Source organism: Grosmannia clavigera (assembly GCF_000143105.1).
Source record: "Grosmannia clavigera kw1407 unplaced genomic scaffold GCSC_140, whole genome shotgun sequence".
Lineage (NCBI taxonomy): Eukaryota > Fungi > Ascomycota > Sordariomycetes > Ophiostomatales > Ophiostomataceae > Leptographium > Leptographium clavigerum.
Genome location: NW_014040801.1, coordinates 864,657 through 885,529, shown reverse-complemented (window position 1 = coordinate 885,529; position 20,873 = coordinate 864,657). Strand labels below are relative to the sequence as shown.

The 20,873-nt window shown below is 55.1% G+C and overlaps 7 protein-coding genes across 7 annotated transcripts; 2 read left to right on the top strand and 5 right to left on the bottom strand.

Moving 5' to 3' along the window:
* Positions 1 to 105: 105 nt before the first annotated feature.
* CMQ_511 (uncharacterized protein) lies at positions 106 to 1,374 on the bottom strand (the record flags this gene model as incomplete). The annotated part of the gene is made up of 2 exons (XM_014317590.1): positions 106 to 242; positions 306 to 1,374. 2 exons carry the CDS (start codon positions 1,372 to 1,374, stop codon positions 106 to 108), a joined length of 1,206 nt encoding a protein of 401 aa, XP_014173065.1.
* A 1,422-nt stretch (positions 1,375 to 2,796) lies between these two features.
* On the top strand, positions 2,797 to 4,438 carry CMQ_1612 (vacuolar ATP synthase subunit; the record flags this gene model as incomplete). Its single annotated transcript, XM_014318691.1, has 3 exons — positions 2,797 to 3,091; positions 3,149 to 3,761; positions 3,823 to 4,438. 3 exons carry the CDS (start codon positions 2,797 to 2,799, stop codon positions 4,436 to 4,438), a joined length of 1,524 nt encoding a protein of 507 aa, XP_014174166.1.
* Positions 4,439 to 5,645: 1,207 nt separating this feature from the next.
* CMQ_1060 (uncharacterized protein) lies at positions 5,646 to 9,004 on the bottom strand (the record flags this gene model as incomplete). Its single annotated transcript, XM_014318139.1, has 2 exons — positions 5,646 to 7,994; positions 8,048 to 9,004. The coding sequence occupies 2 exons, from the start codon at positions 9,002 to 9,004 to the stop codon at positions 5,646 to 5,648; spliced, it is 3,306 nt and encodes a 1,101-aa protein (XP_014173614.1).
* Positions 9,005 to 12,752: 3,748 nt separating this feature from the next.
* CMQ_1436 (uncharacterized protein) lies at positions 12,753 to 13,830 on the top strand (the record flags this gene model as incomplete). Its single annotated transcript, XM_014318515.1, has 2 exons — positions 12,753 to 12,800; positions 12,916 to 13,830. 2 exons carry the CDS (start codon positions 12,753 to 12,755, stop codon positions 13,828 to 13,830), a joined length of 963 nt encoding a protein of 320 aa, XP_014173990.1.
* A 696-nt stretch (positions 13,831 to 14,526) lies between these two features.
* Positions 14,527 to 15,227, bottom strand: CMQ_594 (uncharacterized protein; the record flags this gene model as incomplete). Its single annotated transcript, XM_014317673.1, has 2 exons — positions 14,527 to 15,104; positions 15,197 to 15,227. 2 exons carry the CDS (start codon positions 15,225 to 15,227, stop codon positions 14,527 to 14,529), a joined length of 609 nt encoding a protein of 202 aa, XP_014173148.1.
* A 1,041-nt stretch (positions 15,228 to 16,268) lies between these two features.
* On the bottom strand, positions 16,269 to 17,588 carry CMQ_1498 (alpha-ketoglutarate dependent xanthine dioxygenase; the record flags this gene model as incomplete). The annotated part of the gene is made up of 3 exons (XM_014318577.1): positions 16,269 to 17,171; positions 17,243 to 17,424; positions 17,483 to 17,588. The coding sequence occupies 3 exons, from the start codon at positions 17,586 to 17,588 to the stop codon at positions 16,269 to 16,271; spliced, it is 1,191 nt and encodes a 396-aa protein (XP_014174052.1).
* A 494-nt stretch (positions 17,589 to 18,082) lies between these two features.
* Positions 18,083 to 19,348, bottom strand: CMQ_732 (uncharacterized protein; the record flags this gene model as incomplete). Its single annotated transcript, XM_014317811.1, has 1 exon — positions 18,083 to 19,348. One exon carries the CDS (start codon positions 19,346 to 19,348, stop codon positions 18,083 to 18,085), a length of 1,266 nt encoding a protein of 421 aa, XP_014173286.1.
* Between the last annotated feature and the right edge of the window lie 1,525 nt (positions 19,349 to 20,873).

Here is a 20,873-nt window from a genome sequence, read left to right as displayed (position 1 = left end):
CAATGCAGTCGTAAATACAAAACAGTCAAATAAAACAGAAATCAAATCCAAGACGGAAGTGATCGTCAAGCACGTGATCTCAAAATTGGAAGTGCGTGAACATAATCATCGGCGCCGCGACGGAGCACGGGACTGCCGTGAGGGCCGCGACGAGGGCGACACACGCGTAACATTCGTGCGGTAGCTGCCACGGGTGTGCCTTGAGCGCCGTGAGTCTCTTGAGCGACGAGAATCTCTGCTGCCTGGGGTTGGGTTAGCATATGCTGTCAAGTGTCACGTGCCTTGTTGCCGGGGAGATCACTCACTCTGTGCGCTAGATGCGGTGTAAGTGCCGCTGTAGTAACCGCTGCTGATGTCACTGCGCGAGGGGGCCGACGACCGGCTGTCCTTGTTCTTCTCGTGGCGGCGAAGGCCGAGCATCAGCATGAGGGCGGTGAAGGCGGCAGCACAGCCGAGCCACCTGCCGCCGCTCTTCTTTGGCTTCTCGCTGACGTAATCAGCGCCACCATCAGCAGCTGGTCGACGGCGACCAAACCAGCCGGCCTGCTGGCCAGTGCGGCGGCCGCTGTGGTAGTGCTCCTCCTCGATGACGACGACTTCCTCCTCGCCGCGACGGCGACGACTGGCAGCACCACCGAGTCCGAGCAGAGCCAGCACGCTGTTCCAGAGGCCGCGGATAAGCACGCAGGCGCAGATGGCTAGCAGCAGGGCGACACCGGCCAGAGAACCGATGACGATACCGGCAATAGCGCCACCCGACAGATGGGCGGTGCCCGTGACGGTGATGCCGCCGGTGGCCGTGGCACTAATGGCAGTCCCAGTGGCCGTAGCCGTGCCCGAGGTAACGCGATACGGAGCGCTGAAGCCGGTGGTCACAACGCGACCGCTCGTCGTGTACGTGGTCAGCACGGTGGTGTAGGCCGCTGTGGTTGCCGGGGTGGCGAGGCCGGTGTTGGACAGGCACTGGCCCTTGTATCCGCAGTACTGCCAGCTGGCACAGCAGATGCTGCCGCAAGCAATCTCACCGCTGCCAGCTTCGGGCACGCAGTCGGCAACGGTCCCCGTCGTGGCCGCATAATAAGAGCTGTACGTGCTCGTAAAGGTCTCGGTCAGCGTCCAGGTGGTGGTGTAAAAGTTAAAGCCGCCGCCGACCTCCGTGTTCTCGCAGCCGGCAATGCCGTTGGCCGTGTAGCACTTCTGGCTGGACCCGCAGCAGTACTGATTATCGTAGCCGCAGTAGTTGGCGCACTCACGCGGCATCAGGTAGCCAATACCGGCCAGGTCGTGCAGGTCATCCTTGGGATACGGCTTCGCCGAGGCCGGGGTTGCAGCCTGCAGCAGGAGAAGCGCGCCGGCAAGAAACGTGCGCGCCATGTTGGGAGACCCCGGGTCCTGGAATGCGAGGCGAGGCCAATGGTGGGGGTTTGGAGATAAGAGTCCGGTTTTCCGTTTTGCGTGAGCTAGCCCTCAGCCAACACAGGTGAGGAATGCGGGAGCTGTCTTGTGTCAGGATGACGTGCTTCCCAATGTTCGGATCCTTCAGTTGAGGTGATGTCGTTTGCTTTGATAGCCGGGATTGGTGATCTGAAGTCGATCGTAAGGCTAGTTGATAGAGCGCTTCCAACAGACAGGAATGCTGAGAGAAAGAGAGCGAAAAGAGGTCGTACCACGGCACACCACAGGTAGAAAGGGCAGAGGTAAGGACGGAAAAGGTCTGGAATGCGTGTGACACTCTTGCAGGCCGCCACGGCCAGTTTAAAAAGGCGAGGGCGGCATGGCGCAAAAAGCAGGGAAATCCGATGGCTGGGGAACACGAGCTGGACGACGGTGCAGTGGGCTGGCCGGCGGAACTGGCAGGGGCCTGCAGGCTATTTTATGGGTCTCTGGCCTCGCAGCGAGCCTTCATTTCCCCTGCCAGCCTCTCGTTTTCTTTTTTTTCTGCTGCTGCCCAACCACCCATTTTCCGCCGTCCCGCTGAAAAGGCGCAGAACGCGGCGATTGCCCAAATGCAGCGTCGGAATGTCGCGTCAGCATCAGACTGATGGAAAACCTTGTTTTAAGCCCCTTCGTCGATCGCCAACAGCCGCCCGGTCGGCTGCATCTCCATCCTATCGTACATACATGGCATAATCCATCTGGCAGGTGCTGTCTCCCTGCTTGCTGCCGCCTGCTGCTTCTTTTTCCATTTAGCAGTTCCCCCCCTTAAAGGCACAGCAGAGCTGCCCCTCGAGCCGGCCGTCACCCACTCGCTGCAACGGCGTGCAGCCAGATGTGGCCAATAGCATCGTGCAGATGGGCAGCCAAGTAGCGGAGTCCGGCTTGGTGTGCCCCGCCCAGCTGTCGGTGACGAGATATCGATTTTACGTTGTTGTACGGAGTACGGAGTATTTCGTAAGAGGGATCGTGAAATAGTCCGAACATTCGGCACATGACTTGTCAGCTGATAGATAGGATAACGCAAGCCCAGCCTCAAGTGGCAGTGCAACGCGGCATTTTTGTGGCCCAAGCTTGGAGCTTTGCGGGGGCCGTCCATTGGTGAAGCTTTAGGCCCTTCTTTCAACCTCCATTCGATTTCATCAAAGACGTCTGTCCGCCATCTCTGCCCATTGCGTGCTGCCGCCTGTCTGCCCATCACGACAAAGCGCCCAACATCTCGTCCTGGAAGCAGCTCGCCCGGGAGATCCGGCTGTTCTCTCCGCTTTGCCGAATCCCAATCTCAATCAGCCTGTGCGATCGCCCATTTCTCTCTGCGTCTCGACAACGTCCTTCGCCCAGCTCACCTTACTCCCGCCAGCCATGTCGTTTGACCAGCCCACATGCCTGGCGTCCGTGCAGAGCAACACCCGCATGTGGGTAATTGCATGGGATGGAGCCGTGCGGGCCAGCAACGTACTGGACTGGCAGCTCACTCTGATCCAGGCCATCGACAAGGACAAGAAGGACGTCCGCAAGCAAGTCGTCGAGGCTAACCTAGACGGCTACCGGATACTCTTCAACGGCGGTACGGGCAAGCCGAGCGTCTTGGAGTCGGCGGTCAATAACGACAGAGTCGTGCAGTACATGCTGGTCCTACAAGGCGACTTGCTAGAGAGTAGGCCTTCTCTCTCTCGCTCGCTCTCTATCTGTGACGTCCTAACATGAGCCAAAGGCATCCCCTCTCTGTCCAAGGCGATCCTCAAGGACACCGAACCTTACCGCCACCTTCTGCCACTGCTGGCACACGCGAAGCAGGCCGAAGACTCTATTGCGTTGCTGGCTTCGACGGTGCTGACAGCCTTGTTATCGTCAGCACAAGATGCCTCGCCAGCCACAGTGCAGCGCGTTCTTCCCAGCCTGCTGAGCTACCTCTCGTCGCTGGCTCTCGTCAATAGCAACGCCGGCCTGCAGGACATTGGCGTCAAGGAGTTCTCGTCCCTGCTGTACAGCCGCGAGACGCGGCAGCAATTCTGGGCTCAGCGAAGCGAAACCGTCGCGCCGCTGATCGCCATTCTGCGCACGGCTGTCGGCGTCAGCGGCGCCAGCGGCGAGGCCGTGTCGGCCAGCCTGTGGAGCGGAACGACCAGTAATGGCAATGGCAACGGCAACGGCGTTGGAAATGGTCAAAGCCATCGCAACGGCGCCAGTTCTGCCCTTGGACGCGGCGGCCCGCTGCTGGATGGCGCCATTGGCAGTGGTGTCGGACTGCAGCTGCTGTATCATGTGTTATTGGTCTTGTGGCAGCTGTCGTTTGATGCGGCTGTCGTGGGTGATGATCTGAACGAGTGAGCTCTGTTCTTTCTCCTCTCTCATCGCCGGCATGCTAACGCGTCACCCCCACTTCAGCGAGTACGACATTGTGCTGCTGTACACGCAGCTGCTGCGGGTGTCGCCCAAGGAGAAGACGACGCGGCTGCTGGTATCAACGCTGCTGAGCCTGTTGTCAGAAAACCGGGCGTCGCTGTTGCCGACGGCGATGCTGGCGCGGCTGCCGGCCCAGCTGCAGAACGTGGCCGGACGACAGCACACGGACACGGACCTGCAGGAGGACCTGCAGCAGCTGCGCGAGCTGCTGGACGAGTATGCCGCCACCAAGACGACCTTTGACGAGTATGTGGCCGAGGTGAACACGGGCCATCTGCGCTGGTCGCCGCCGCACCGCAGCACCGTCTTCTGGGCCGAGAATGCCCGCCGGATCTTCGATGCCGACAACGGCGCCATCCCCCGCAAGCTGGCCGCTATCATGGCCAAGCCTTGGGACGGCGACAAGGCCGTGCTGGCCATTGCCTGCAACGACATTGGCGCCCTCGTCCGCGAGGTCCCTGAGAGGCGCAGCACCCTCGAGAAGCTCGGGCTCAAGACCCGCATCATGGAGCTCATGGGCGAGGCCGACGAGACCGTCCGTTGGGAGAGTCTCAAGGCTCTCGGCGGCTGGCTCAAGTACAGCTTTGAGACCAAGTAGCAGGTCTGCGTCCGTCCGGTTTGCTGGCCAGCCTTGCCGCTTGTTGTCTTTCTGTGGCCTCGTGTGGCCTCGTACTGTTCTTCCGTTGTCTGTCCTTTGTCTCCAGCCACTGTTTTTACCACTCTTGTTTGTCCACTGCATCTTCGCATTTTATCACATCGCTTCGGGAGGCGGGAACGCTCGTCTGTATACGAATTTATTAGAGTTGGCCGTACAGGCTGTTGTAAGTCTTTATCGTTTATTATATAGCTGTCGAATCTGCCTTTTGCCTGTGACGTCTCCCCAATCAGTCAGTATGACAAGTCATATCAGGACAGGCGCACGTCTCTGTTCTAGGTGCATGCCATCCCCTGTTATGAGCATTCGTTTTTACCGTAGAAATATAAGGGCAATCTCTCACAGAATGCCCCGAGAGCTGGTGATCGAGGTTACCAGGTCTGGCTTACAGGCGGTTGGTATACTAAATGTGTCAGGCAATGCAGTCAACGGTGGAGATCTGATATGAGCGGCATGAATCTCCGGTTGGCAGGGGCAGACGCCATCGTCGCTGAAAGGTTGGATATAGCCTTGCTTACCACGGTAAAAGTTTCCAAGGGTTTTCTTTTTACTCACCCAGGTCTTCAAAGTCATGATTGGCCATCTGCTATTGCACATAAATAGAATAAGGAGTGAGGTTGCTCCGTGTTGCAATTGTCGAACAGATAAAACTTAAAGCACAAGTTGTGCAATAGCAAGACAACTTTTGCACTGAACACTATAATACATATCATATCCCAAAATGAAAAATAACAAAAAAAGGCAGGGTATCGAAGCTGTAAAAATGTCTCCAGAATCCTGGGCGAGAAACAGTATGACAGAGACGAAGAGCTGGATTCTGTCATGCTGCACGTCGTCCCCTTCGTGTCGTGAGTTTCGTCAAGCATGAGAAAAAGGCACTCGTAATGTCCTGTTCCAGATCCAAGGAAACGAGGGTAAAAGTAGGAAACAGAGAAAGGAAGAGAGAAGTACAAACGATAAAAAGACAAGAGAAGAAGAGAAGAAGGAAATGAGAAAGGAAGTAAATGAAAAGTAGAAAGGTATTCAATCCGTATATTGCAACTCCTTGCAAGCCGTCCCATCACTAACAAAAAACGTTGGCCTTTTATCCAAAAGGAGATTAAGAGTTTGTAAGAAATAAACCCAAACTAACTCCCGTCGTGCGATCTGGCTACACGGGGTCTAGTCCCTCAAGAATGCGACGTGCCGCTTCAATTCGGCGTCGACATATCCGGCTTTCCACGCTGGCGCGGCCGTGTTCGGTCAGCCCCAGGACACACTGGCCCAAGCTACCCACCAGCCGCTGTACCATGTACTGGTCCTCCTTGTCCAGCGCGTTTAGCGCTTCAGATTGGTCCATCTGACTCACAGCGCCACTTCTGCTGTTGTTGTTGCTCGCGCGGTCCCGCAGCTCCGTGTTCGACTCACTCGTTTGACTGTCAAGACTCCTCGGTCGCCTGTGGCGAGGCATTACCAGCGTTGCCTGCTCGTAAATGCTTGCCGTTTCGTTGAGAATCGTTCTGGATAGACTCTTGAGCTCTTCGTTGTCTGACGATGTGCGACTTGACGGGGTCGCACCCCGGACATCGCCAGCTGCCGAGGCCGATCTGCTATTGCTGCCATTGCTGCCATTGCTGCCACTGCTTCCGCTGCTGCCAATCAGTCGCCCCTGGCCCACTAGTGGAAAGCTGCGCGTCGTTCCCGTCGACTCAAACGATGACACCGACGGCCGGTGTCCAGCTTTAGCCGCACTGCTGGACGGCCGCTGCCCCGTGGCAGGCTGCGACGGCACGACAGGCCGCTGCATCTGTCGCGGCTCTTCCGCACTTTTCCTCTCGGCAATAACAGGGACCCTGAATGCGGCGGCCGCTGCGGTGGAAGAAGGAACAACAGGAAAGTCTGAGATCGAAGGCTTTGCCGTCAGCACAGCCCATTTCCCTTCCCTTCCTCCTTCTCCTTCGTAATACTGAGACTCGGCATCAGAAGACTCTTCAGTTTCATCGTCGTAGAGCTCCTGCTTCGCACGGCTCGATCGCCCTTCAGTAGCCGTGGCGAACGACTCGAATGAGCTCATGCTGCCTCGTCGGTTGAGATTCGAATAAAAATTATCCGTAGTCGCGACGACTGGGCCGCGTGTGGTTTCGACCGAGTCTTCCGAGCTAAAGCTATTGCCGCGCGAGCTACGATTCAGCCTTTGCTGGCTGATGGTGCCGAGGGCGCTGTGCAGGATGAAGTGCTCGTAGTCAAAAGCATCCTCCCGGTCCTCGTGCGAGATTTGGTGCTGGACTGTGTCATGGTACAGCGATTCGCCGCCTTCACTCTCGTACCCGACATCCTGGGATTCTGCTACTGATACCTCATCGTCGTCCGGCGTTCGCCGTCCTCGGAGACGGCTGTTTTCGTCAGTTTTAGCCGTAGGTGTTGCCACGTCGTCTTCGTCCCAACCATCCTCGGTTCGCATGTCATCAGCGTCGTGAGCGTCAACAAAAGCGTCGCTCTCCAGAGAGTCCCCAGTAGTGTCTTCCATCTGGGGCAAATTCGTGGCGTGGTGTTTTGGGGTGTGCGGGCGGCTGAGCTTCGTCGTGTGGTCGTCTGCATCACTGTATGCACCGGCGACTATCTCATCGCCCGTGTCTTTATTGCTTCTTGCGCTGCCCGAGTGGCTGGTAGTTGTCTCAGCCACAGCCGTATCACCATATATTTGGGCGGTTGGCGTGACAGTGTCTCGGTACATTCCACCATCTTCGTTCCCATTGGACACATAACCATCCCGGGTAGGATGCTCGGAACTGCCATTCTCTTCTGAGACGGATTCCTGATTCGGTTGTGCATCCGCATACCATTGATCTATTCGAGCATATGTAAACGGACTAGGGTTCCGTAAGCTCTGTAAGCTCCTCCGCTTCATGCTATCGACTCGTGCTTGCTCACGCAGTGATGAAATTTTACCCCTAAGGTCTTTCATCTGGTGCTTGAGGTCACGCATCTGCGTGACGGACGAAGACCGCGTCAACCCTTTGCTGCCGCTGCCATTAAACGTGCCAAACGTGGGGCTGAGGAACGATTCGAGCTGCGCGCTATTTCGGCTCTGTTGGGGCTGGTTGCCGGCATCCTCGATATCCTCATATTCACCAAGCGGTTCTAATGGCGTTTCCTTCGCCTTGACGTAGCCTTCCCGGGCGTAGTCGTTGTCGAGGCTGTCTCGCAGCTGCGCGATACTTTGAGCGGCACCGGACCTGGGTGGGCGGTACCCACCGGCAGCACCGAGAGCGCTCGCAGATCTTTTTTGAATAAGGGCGTTTTGTGCATTGCTATTGTCAAATGGTGTGTATCCTTCACTGCCCAAGCGGGCATGTCTGGATATGTAGGTGGCATCGTATGGGCGGTTATCGGCAAAGGCGGTAGCGGAACGCTCTGGGGTTCTCGGGGAGGGTGTAGAACCATCAGACGGAACTGAGCCCAAAGAAGGCGCCGTGGCGTGCAAGGTGCTCCGAGCGCGAGTCAGATTGTCTTCCATAGTCTGGGACCGAGTCAGTTTATAGCAGTTTCTCCAACATTTGAGCGGAAACATACCGTCAGTCGCCGCTTCGCATTGGCAAGGATCTCTTCGGCACGCCGACTGAGTGATGCGGTGGAGTGGCGACGGTCGTCTTCATCGCTCGTGCGGGTGCTGCCTGGACCACTGCTTTGGCTGGGAACTGCAAGCAGCGACGACGGAGTAATGCTGGCAACGCCATGCACTTCCCGGGGCGAGAATGACTCGTCGGTATAGAATTCCGCCACACTCTCTTCATCATCGCCCTGGAAGACGCTGTCATCGACGCTGATGGCATCGTCGAAATCAGCAAACAGCCCAGCCTGGTCTTGTGTGGTGATTGTGCTGTTGCTATCTATGGAGTCGCGACGGATGCAATCCTGGGTCGATTGCTGCTGCTGTTGTAGTTTCTGCTGTTGCAGTCTGGCACGTTGCTTGACGCCACCAACGCCGCCGCCCACATTGTGGACCGTGCCTGTGCTGCTGTCGCCCGCGTCGTCGAAACCGGCAGTCGGCGAAGATGCGCGGGGTGTTTCGGTAGAACCCTCTCTATCGAATTGGCGACGGATGTGCTGAGGCAATGGGGAGGGCGACGCCGACCGAGAGGACGACGGCGAGGCGACCATTGCGCCACCACCTCTACGTCGAATCGAGTTGGGAGACGGTTTGCCTGGAGTGCTTTCAACCTCTGTGACCTCGCCAATATCCGAGAGCATTGTGCCATTTCCATAGATGATGGGAGTAGTGGGAGTAGTGGGTGCGTTGGTAAAAGCGTGGACGCCAGAAAAGAGCTGCTGAAGATCGGAGTTGGAAGAATTGTGCGAGTTCTTCCACATCAGCTGGGAGTGCCTGTCCCCATCAAGATTAGGCGATGCCGAACGATCGTAGTCAGGGTAATCTGGCAGAATCATATCGGGATTCGTCAACGTCGGCGAGGCGGGTAGTGACGTGTACGGCTGCGGGAGGGATCCCATGCGGGACTCCATTGTTACCATTTTGGCGGCAATTGGAGGAAGGAAATCTAAAGGGCGAGAGGTACGGCTGTCGGGAGAAAGAGAGGGTAGGAGGGTGAGGAGCGCTCCACCTCGCTCTTGCTCAACAGGCCTCTCTTTTTGTACTGTTCCGCAACGATGATTTTCTTTGATAGCCGTTTGTCGCGTTCCCAGATGCGTCTCGTTTTCGTTTGTTCTGGACCTGCTCCCGCCGCAAGGATGAGCCGTGCCTTTAAAAAGGGTGGTAACCAGAAAGCACGAAAGGATAGGGGAAAAGCGACGCAGGCCCTTCGAAGTGGGTGAATGGGGCCCCAGGGGCGGTTCTGTCGTGGAACGGGGCAGATACGAGACAAGGAGTGTTCGTGACGGACAATCTCAAGGTGCAAAGGGCGAGGGCAGTGCGAGGATGTTACAGCCACAGAACCTGCTTTCTAAGCGGTCGTTTCCGTTGAGTTGCCCTCCTGCACGCCGAGAGGCGGGTAAGAAACGGCGATTGATCACACGATGCAGCAGCTGCGCCGATCGACAGGTGTGATGATTTAGAGACTGAAGGTTCAGGATCGCCTCGGCATCCGTTTGCAGGTCGCGAGTGGCATCGAGGAGGTAGGTGTGCGAATGGACTTTCGGCTGGACATGCGAGGTGGTCGCGGATAGAGAAGAGGGTCGAGAGGTCTCGTTCGGTTTGAGCTCCGCCAATACAGGGATCCAAGTGGCCAGGTAGCAGCGGAAGTTGCAGATCAACCTCAATGTCGGGTGTTTGTAGTTCTGGTAACTTTGCTCGTAGTTATGGTGCTTATCTGTGTTCTTGGTTGTCCGGCGTCCTCCTTCGTCCTGATGTCCGGCGGCACTTCGCCTTTTGACTTTTAATGCGCCGTAGTCCGGTCCGTCTTGTTCATCTGAGCTGTCCTCGTCCGTGGGGCGCGAAAAGATCGGTGAAAGAAGTGAAGGCGCTGAACGGTGAGAAGTCGCGGAAGTGGCTGATTGTTTCGTTTTTTCGCCTTCAGATTCTCTGATTGCGCGTTCCGCTTTCCACTTCGGCACAGCGCTCTTTCCCTCTTGGCTCCCGCCTTTTTTTACCCTTCTAAACCTCCCCCCGGCGCCTTCTTAGTTGAGCTTCGCAACCTGGTCTGTTTAGCGGGCAGCGGTTCCACTGAAACGGGCCAATCAGGTATAGCCTCACTTGTCTTTGATCAGGCTGGTCCTCGATGAGAACGAGTCTCTGTCTTGGCTTGGGGAATGTCGTTGCAACATGCAAGGGAATGCAAGGAAGCGCATGTGCTGTCGGGGCTAGTTAAATTGATAATCGTGTGGCTGCGATTGCGGCAGGGGTGACCCAAAGGACAGCCCGTTTTGGACCGGGACTGGACAAACAGTAACATACTCCGGTGTAAAAGGGGAAAGGGGCGCCTGCAGTCTCGATCCACCCGCTGCCTCCCAGTGCGACAGTATCAAGAAAAATGGCAGGAGCCAGAACAAGACCATTTTGCTGCTTGTCGCACCCAAGGTAACAACGCTTCATTGTACCCAGCAACCCGTGGCACCTTCCCAGGCCACAATGGGCGAAATGAAACAGCGATCATTTGGGTTTGACGCCTGTAAATTACGGAGTACTTTTCCATGGTGCAGGATTACCACCGGATGTTGTAATAAGGGCACAGTCAAAGAGGCATGATAGTGCTTATATGCATAAATTTTGATATAAAATTAACACGGCAACGGCCCAGAGTATTTCCTCCGCTCGCGATCTCGAATAAAATAGAAATCGGCACATGGCTCCCAGGCCATTCTTGCGTACGATTTCTCCGTACTGCGTAGGTCGGAGTAAATTTGGTTTCAGGGGACTTCGTACCTGCAGACGCATCTAATCTAAATTCGGTAGTGAATCGCGTCTAGATTTCGTATTTTTCTACAAATACTCCGTATCGCCAGGCAATAGCTTATAAGATCATCATCATCCTAGTAAGAACTGTCGCCGTTCATCCACTTGATGGACTCGTCATTTAATGTGTTTCCCGGCCATTTATGCGGAACACATGGAGTACATAGTATGTGAGTTTTGTCTTTGTTTCCGTACCGCCCAGAAATCACTATCGAAACTATATTCCCTGTCCCCTGTCCATAACATGCTAATCTACGGAGGGCCTCTGTTAGCCACTAGTGTACTCCGTAGTGGCTCTCGGTATTTCATTAAACACTGATCGCTACGGAGTATTTAAGTCCCTGGGTCACCCGTATTAATCAAGCCCTCCCACGAGTGCAACCTTGCCGCTCGTTGGCTTCCTGGTAGCGGACGCCTTGGGCATGATAGTGTTGTCGCTCCGAATTTCGCATGAGCTCAACTTTGTGTTCTACGAATACGGAGCGATCGTATTACCTTATAAACGGGTTGTTGTTATACGGAGTACGGCAATGCAGGATTCGTAATATAAAATACATCGTATAAATATTTCAAATTCCCGTGCTTAGGCCACAAATTTTCATATGAGCACAGTGCGCACCCGCTCTCGCACATGTACGAGTACGTCCTACTGGCCTGGTTATCTTTCTTTTTTAACGCCGTTTCAGCACTTTGAGGAAATTGCATGCAGCCAGCAATGGCTGGATGCCGAGGAACCACTCCTACGGAGTATTCAATGTGTCAAGGAAACGCGTATTGTTTTCTTTGCTTCTTATGATCGCACATCAAACCTGAGTCAATGCGCTTGCATGAACTGTCTAACTTCAAAATCAGGTGGCTATTACACTATACCTTACTATTTACAGATGCCGTTTGAGTGTTTTGAAGCAGCTAGATTTTGACGTTTGCTATGGAGTACGGAGTACTCCGCACATAGTAGGAAACGCAAATCCGCGCTAGCAGAACAGAGCAACCGGCCTTGCCTACGGAGTACGGAGTACTGACATCGGTTTGGCCCTCTTGTGCCGCCTCGGATTCCACTATTATTGGCACTGCATCCACTGCTGCAGGCGAATTTTCGTATTGCGTAGCATGACATACAGGTGGGCTCTTGCGTAACAGAGAATGTTTGAAGATGACTGTCTGTACCGGACTTTGAGGATCGCCAATATTTCTTCACTACTACTAGCGAATGAGGATAATGGTAAAAGTCGGGACCTAAGGAAGTGCGATTGCATCGAGACCGTTCATTTAGTGTTCTTGGAACTCTACGGAGTAGAGATCTACCTTGGAAATGCTACTCTGTACTCCGTACAGTCAGGTCGATTGGTATTGATGGATAGGCCTGCTCTTGAGACTGGTAATGAACGAGTTCACGGACTACATTCATTAAACTCAAATACCTACTTAAAATGGAAAAGAATAACCTAGACCGCCATATATTTGTTCAACAAGAAATCCTCAATCTAGACAAAATAAAACAGATATGACTTTCATGCCTGCCTGGGCAACAAGCACTAAAGGTTACCGGCCTCCGCTAATTTTTTTCATGCACACACAATTCTACGGCGCATGCTGGATTCGGCGACTTCGGGCATATTGAAGCTGAGATGTGTTGCTTCCAGGCCCCACCTTGAAATCTTATTTAAGCAAAAGATTCCCGCCGACTGGACCCCACTGTGGAGCACTCACGTCAGAAGGCTGCGAAGTTGGTGATGGAGGGCAGAAAAAAAAGTCAGGTCCCATTTGCCGATGCATGCCACGGTCACATTGTAAACTACTTGCAGCCCACCACACGCGCCTCCTGACATCATAATACAAATAATCCAAGAGTATAGAGCACAGTCACACATAATGAGCAAGTTTGGCGTTATGGTGATGGGACCTGCGGGCGCTGGCAAGGTGAGTGAAGCTGCTGAGGCTCTGGCTTGTAGACAGCCTTTTTCACAGCCAGAGGAGCTGATCGCATTGTGGACGCTGCGCGTTTGGCCCCTTGCACTAACCCGCTAACCTCCAGTCCACGTTCTGCGGAGCGCTCATTACCCACCTGCAGCTCAACCGACGGTCGGCGTTCTACGTCAACCTTGACCCGGCAGCCGAGACCTTTGAGCACACACCCGACCTCGACATCCGCGAACTTATCTCGCTCGAAGATGTGATGGAGGAGATGAGTCTCGGTCCGAACGGCGGGCTGATCTACTGCTTCGAGTTTCTGATGGAGAACCTCGATTTCTTGACTGAGGCCCTCGACTCACTAACCGAGGACTACCTCATCATCTTCGACATGCCCGGCCAAATCGAACTGTACACCCATGTGCCCATCCTGCCAGCGCTCGTCCGCTTCCTGACGCGCGCCGGTGCCCTCGACATCCGTCTGTGCGCCGCCTACCTCCTCGAGGCCACCTTTGTCGTCGATCGCGCCAAGTTCTTTGCCGGCACCCTCAGCGCCATGAGCGCCATGATCATGCTCGAGATTCCTCACCTCAACATCCTCAGCAAGATGGACCTCGTTCAAGGCCAAATCCGCAAGAAAGACCTCAAGCGCTTCCTCACTCCCGACGTTGGTCTGCTCGAGGACGATCCCGCTACTGCACACGTGACGCCTGCGCCAACAGCAGGCTCTTCTACTGCTGTCGACTCGGCGGCGACGTCGTCTGTGACGCCCTTTGGGCCTGTCGCTGCCTCGGATGTCTTCGCTTCAGTCGACCCTAACGACAAGGAGCAGCTCATGCGCGGCGCGTCTTTTCGGCGGCTCAATCTTGCCGTTGCCAACCTGATTGAGAGCTTCAGCATGGTCTCCTACCTCAAGCTCGAAGCCTCGAGCGAAGAGAGCGTCGGTGCGATCCTCAGCTACATTGACGATTGCATCCAGTTCAACGAAGCCCAGGAGCCCAAAGAACTGAAGGAAGAGGAGTTCGAGGACGACGTGTAAACAAGGGACTGTCATTCACAGGGTGGAAGGCTTTAAGAATACTCTCATTATACCAACACAGCAGGCCGACAAGAAGAGCTGGATGGGCTATATGGGCCATATGGGCACCATCTCGATACTATCAAACGAACGGACCTACTGCTCATTTACCAGGGTGGCCATCGGCTAATGCAACAGCAAATTGCTTGCGCTCGGGCATGAAATGCAAACCAGGTGGGGGTGGGGGAAAGGGGGGTAGTGTTGCTGTTGGGACTTGTGGTCTTTGAGTCCAATTTTTGGGTGAGAGAGCCTTTCTCTCACGATAGAGAGACATATGTGTGTGCATAGCGGTGGCGTTCAAGGAAACGGCTGGGCTAGACAGGAACACGATCCAAGGCCGCATCGTGTGCAAATGTGCAGAAGTGCAAATGTGCAAAGATAGAAGGCAATGTGTGGTAGGCGTGTCCTTGACGGAAAGGACTGTGGGGCGCTCCCCGAGCGTTGATAAGCCAGGTTGCGTCTCTGAAATGATTGCCAACTCGCTCTCCATCGTAACTCGTGGCAAGGTCTGTCGATGACGATGGATCGAAGACGTGGCAAAACTTGCACCCGGTGTTCGCTTGCTCTCCATAACGCCAAAACTCCCATAAAAATCCCCCAAACGTGCTCATGAATCCTCCCATTTTTTTCGTCTTTCCTTTTTTTTTCTCTAATTTCTCACTGGCGAGACCAGCTGCTGCCGGGGCTGGCGCCAACGCTTCCTGACGGCACGCGGTAGGCCTGAGTCTGGGCCTGGGCCTGGACCTGCTGCTGCTGGTAGCGGTGGTACTCGGACTGCCAGACGTCGCGCACAAAGGCGCCATAGCCCACAAGACGGCCGGTCAGCGCGGCGGCATCCTGGGTTGACTGCTCGAGTCCACGCTGCCACATGGCGGCCAGGACAAGGACGACACCGGACCAGAAGAGCAGACGGAAGAGCATGCGCGTCCACCAGGCGACCAGGCGGCGGACCAGCGAGAGCAGACGCAGGACAAAGAGAAGCAGGACGAAGACGGCACCCAGCACAACGACATCGGGCGCATCATAGGCAGCGCGAGCGGCGCGGTCTAGCAGCGGCGTCACGGCGGCGACGAGCCGCGCCGTCATGGAGGCGGTGTACGGCTGGGCGGCAGCAGCGGTCGCAGAGGCAGCGGCGGTCAGCTGGCTGGCGACGGCGCGTGTCACCAGGTGAAGCGGCGCGTCGGAACGCACCACATGCTCATCGAGGAGCGTCAGGACCGGATCGGGGAGGAGGCCTAGAAAGGGGAAGGGAGCAAACGAGGTCAGCCGGGGAGGGTCACCCGCTAGGACATGGGAGGGGGCCGGAAATCGCTTCATGGTATCGTACCCTGAAGGTAGTCAAAGGCACTACTATCCATGTTGATGTGGACACCGCTCGTGGTAGTATCAGGGATGTTCTCGTCGTTCTCGTCTTTGTGTTGTTGCTATTGTTGCAGCGGGTTGGCCTAATCGATATTCGTCGTCGTGCGTGCGCGGCGGCGAGACGTCCAAAACGAAGCAGGCCAGACGCTTTGGCGATGCTGCACAGATAATACAGATGAGTGCAGCACAAACAAAACAGCGGTGACGAGGACTGAAAAAGGAGCCACCGGACGGTGTAGGAGGACGCGATAAACCGAAATCATTCGCGATTTCTGTCTGCGCCCGCACGTGATTATGCACGTCATCCTTAGTCACGTGGGTCCAATTGGCGGTCAGGGCGACTGTCAGGCTGTTGGCGGTGCCACTTGGGCAGCTATCCATCCTCGACGCCTGTCGCATTCGCCCAAGTCAAGCAGAAGCGGAGACCACGGCATGCTCCTGCCTCCTGCTTCTCACGCCAGGGTCTGCGGGCATAGAAGCCAGCCACGTGTGTAGACGGGATTTGACGACGGGAAGGCAAACACTTGCAAGCGATTTGCAGCGTTTCCAGCAGGGGCTTAGTGTAATACACGCTGTAACACGCTTACTACTCTGTAAACCAGCCAAGACGACCAGCGCAGCAGCTACGGACATGTTGAGGAAGGAGCACTTTGACAAAAAATGACAACAAAATAGAAGACGGGAAGGAGCAACGCTTCAACGATGAATGAACAGAGACTGTCACCGAAAGTGGAGAATATGCGAGGATCACGATGGGTTTCGCCAGACAATGCCACAAAAAAAAGAGCACCAGAGAAGAGGTCCACTGCGGCCTGTCCAACAAAGCCCCCCCTCAGTTGCGTCGACTCCGAGCGGATACGATCCACAGCCCAATGCGTTTTTTTCTTTTCTTTCTTTATTGATCAAGCAGAGGCCTACGATATACGGAGTACAGCGTACTGCCAGCCCGTCACTATGTACAAGTCCGTACGAATCCGTGCGCGTTGACGCACGAGCTAAGCCGACTAAGCTGACACGAGCTGACACGAGCAGCCCGGTTAAGCTGATACTTGTATGGGAAGAGGCACGGGGCCGAGCGGGCCTTTGCTGGCGCCGATGTTGGCCTGGTGCATGGAGCGGGGACCAAAGGCGTCGGGGTAGTCGATGGCGCTGTGGAACATCTGATAGTTGGCCCACATAAGAATGTCGCCCTCTTCGACGGTGGGGATGAGGATGAACTCGGGCCGCAGCACGCGCTCCTGCAGCGGGTGCAGAAAGGCGCGGATGGCAGCGACATCGTCGACGACGCGCGGCTCCTCTTCGGGCGACGACCGCAGAAAGAGACGACGGGCAGCGAGGCCGTGCACCATAAAGGCACGCTCGCCAGTGACGGGGTTCAGCCAGACCATCGGGTACGTCTTGACCTTGGCGGGGTCAAAGGCGTCGAGGTCGGCAAGGGCACGCTCGCGGCCCTGCGTCTCCAGCCCGAGTCCGTTGGCCCGACCCTTGCAGTTGGACATCCAGGTGTACGGATGTGGTGCATATTCAACCCAGCTATGGTCGACCATGCGGCGCTCGGCCTCGCTCATCAGCTGGTACGCCTGCACGTTGCTGAAAAAGGCCGTCAGGCCTGGCTCTGTCGCCATCGTCTGGCCGGACCCGTCGTCCCAGTGCACCGTCAGCGGCGGCAGGCCTGGCTGCGTCACCGGCCGCTTCACGCAGCGCAGCGTCGTGAACCAGGCTGGATCGCGCTCGTACAGCGGTGCGTCAATGTGCCAGCGTTGGAAGCGCGTGTGGCCGCGGTCGAACTCGTCCGGCGCTAGCTCCTCGGCATGGAAGCTGTGCAGCGGCTTCCGGTTCACCGTCAGGTTCTTGAGGCCGTAGTGGTCTTCACCCAGGAAGCCCTTGCCGACGATCCGAATGTTCTCCGCGCCGGGAATCGCATACACCTGGCCGCCACGCTGGCTCGGCCGGACAGCTGTCAGCAATGCGTGTCAAGAGAGCTGAGGCGGACTTGGAAATGAGCTCTCACCGACAGCATGTTGTTGGGCTTGTTCAAGGCCTTGATGTCGCCGTGCGAGTGCACCTCCTCTGCTGCCGGGTCAAAGCGCCGCACAAGATCCCATTGCTTTATCGGAGCAAGGCTCTTTTGGCCCTTTACCACAACGAGCTTGTGTGTCCAGATGGCGTCGCTTAGTGCCTGGACATCCTCGTCTGCATTGATGCTGCCGTCAGTGCCTGGACATCTGCTCGTGCTCACAGGAGTACCAACCGCTGATGTTGTTAAGGTCAAGATCCGCAATGACGACACCAAAGTCCGTCTTGCTGCTGGAGCACTTCTCGATTGGAGTGACTGTGAAGCTCTTGCTGGCTGACATGCTGACAGTGATGAGTAATCACAGATCTGGAACAGATGCAATGCTGCCGTCGGCTTCACAAGTCGCAGGCGTGAAAGCTGTATGCAACTGGTAATATATTGTCAGGTCAGTTGGCTGTCGCCTATCTCCTAACACTGTATCGCAGCCGTTGTGTCCGGCACCGCCCGCAACCAACGAAGGCGCCAAGGCTTATCTCCAACGTCTATCTTCCTCGGCCGAGGTTTGTGTCAAAGAACACCGACCGGGTCTGCGTATCGCGGTCTTTTTATCAACGGCGCCTACGGTCTTGAGCTGTTGGCTTTCCATGATGAGTCAATATCTGCAGTGCGGTTTTACTGTCCTCGAATTGACCGTCTCAAGCATTAATTGACCTTTTCTCACAAAAACGCCGTGACTCCTTCTCAATCCCCGAGCCAGCATCCTGACATGCCCATCTCTATATAATATTACAGTAACATTGCATAATTTTTCCCACATCCCATATCCTATGACAATCAGCCGTAGAAACGACAGTTTCCGCATTCAGGAGACGGACCACCTTTGCTGTCCCAATTTTCATCATCAGAAAACTGAGCCTCGGCTTGCCAGTCACGTAACTTCGTCCGCCAGTCAGAGCCATATACTACCTTCCAGACTTCTGCATCTTCCTTTGCCACCTCTTCGCTCACATCAGACCACCCAACGCCGCCGGTCTGTTGTTCATGTTGTGCGCGCAACACGATATCAAAGCGGTGTCCTGCCCACGCGCCCCTTGCAAGTTGCCGCTCAAGTTTGTCGGCCTTTTTTGAATCGTCCAGAACGGCAAGCCTAGAGGCAGAGACCCAGCAGATGCGCGTCAAGACGGCCTCGCCGAGTCCAATAGCGTGCGTACAAGGCCCGTGGATGAGCCACGGCGCAAGGGCAATGGCGTCTGAACGCACAATCTGCTTGGCAGTCCAGTTGCGCAGGATCCACGGCTGGTCCTGTGGGAAGTACAGTTCTTCGCTGATGAGCAGCTCCGATTGCATGCGAACAAATGCACAATCTGATTCCAAGCCCCGCCCGCGCAGTCTCTCAATCAGGTGCTGTGCTTTGTAGCGCAGAAAAGAAATGTCTCTATCTCTCTTGAGGCCGCAGCGTAGAGATTCCCTAAACTCAAACGGGAGTTCCTCGTCGGTGTCGAAACCGTCATCTTCGTCATCCGTATCGCCTGTGTGACCGCTGCACATTATAATCTGTGTCCCATCTGGCTTGTACATTTGTTTAGCGGGGTAATAGGGCACCTCTGGAAAAGAAGCGTTGTGATAGGCCTGTGAATAATCGTGACTAGGACGTTCCAAAAGACGCTTGATTTCTGCTTCGGGGAACATGTCCGGATACTCGCTTGGGTCGAGATTTTGGGAGGTACAGATGATGTTTGTGTGCGCCCATCGTCCGAAGAATCCCATGTAGTGTTTGTGCATGTATTGCCGGCCGATCTGCCAAAAATATTGATTGACGAGCCCCAAGCAGACGATATCGGCAACGTCATCTAGGTGTGAGAACACAAGACAGTGTAGTTCGTACGGGAGACGGGAGATTGTGCTGAGGTCGTGGCTAGCCAGGCTGGTCGGAACGGGAGCGTCTACTTGTCTCTTCTCAGCATGCGGCATGACTGGGACGGCAAGGAGGCGAATGAGTCTGCTACCGGTCCCGGTGGTAAGCGTGAACCGGTGGTTGGAAGCTTGAGGGTCGCGCTCGTGAAGCCGAGGAGCAAAAAAGCTGTACGTTTCATGGCTCATTTTGTAAGGCGTTGTGGTTGTGAGATTGGAGAGACATGCGACAGTAAAATTCTTCCAAGCTGGGCAAGACTGCGGAGTACGGCGCACATATAAACAGAAGGTTGGCAGATACGACGAGGCCTAGCTTGATTGCGGCTGATGACTCTGGGCCTTGTGACTGCGGCTGATGAGTCTTCGGCCCTAATCTGGCAATGGTCGTAAGTTGGTGAATTAATCTTACGCCTAACCGACGTCACGAGTTGAATTACTCCGACTCCCGTGCCAGAAGAGTCAATCAACCAGTTTAGGGGTCATGACGTGTACGGCGTAGCAGCCCAACGCCTGCGAGGTGAGATATGAGAAGCTTTTAAACATGGTTTGGGCGATTTGGGAACTTCAAGAGGCTTGGCTTGCAACAGCTTACAACTTGCTTACGCCCCACAGCAGCTAGTTTACTACCTAGCCACATACGTACTAAGCTCAATGTAGTGATGGCTGAGCCACACATACGGGAGTTATCACGAGACGGGATATTTCCACTGCCGGTAAATGCGCTTTTCCCCATGACTTTACCTGTAGAGTGATACGGGCCCACAATTCGGTTCGTTGTAATTACTATGATCTCACAAACTCCAATCCGCTTGAGTACTCGTACGCTAAATGTAAGATGTACCACTTCCGTATCTTTCGTCTTATACGGAGAAAGAAGAAATACATTCTTTATTGTTGACAACCTTGTGTCGATCGTATGGCTCAAGTCCCCGCTACACGCGGTGGAAGCTTCCAAACTCCATCCGCAAGCCCCTGAAATCTACGGAGTATTCTTGCCCGAAAGACACTCCACTGCTTCCCCTTCCCAGCGCACCGGCCACTGGGACTTCATCTGGCGTCGTAGACGATTTTGCCCCACGGCCACTGCGGGAGAGATAAAGCCCCAGAACATCTCTCTTTTACCGGACTGCCGGATCACCAAAAGTGTTGTAACTAGGATGCGATTTGCCTCCGGTCAGAGCCGGTGTCGGTTGACCCTATCAGCTTTCTATGGCTTTGGAAGTCCCTCTGCTCGCTACTGAAAAGGACGTAGTATGGTTGTCCTTTAGTGCTGTCCTCCTGTGGTTCTACTTCCTCCTTTCTTCCTATTAACAGCGCAGGCAGCGGCCCAGTCCCCACCCACAGGTGCGTAATCGGTGATAACTCGTACTCGTACGGAGTACTTGTGATCAAGACCCCTCGTTAGAGTTACATTCTATGTACGGAGTACTTTTAATTGATACGGAATGCGGGTAAGGTGACAGCTCGGAACGTCCCCTGCTCTTTCCCGTCACAGGCGAGATTAGTACGGGGCAAAGCCCCTTGTGGTGACGTTATCACGAGACAATAATATTACTTGCATCGCATGAAGTGGCCTCGCTTCGCCGATACTGCGATTGCGAATCGGAATCAAAAACAAAAATAGGATCGAAAAGCGGCGCTTGAAATACCAGGACTCGTCTGGGTCTACGGAGTATGTAGACTTTGGATTGGGTTCTTTGTCAGATTGGTTCCG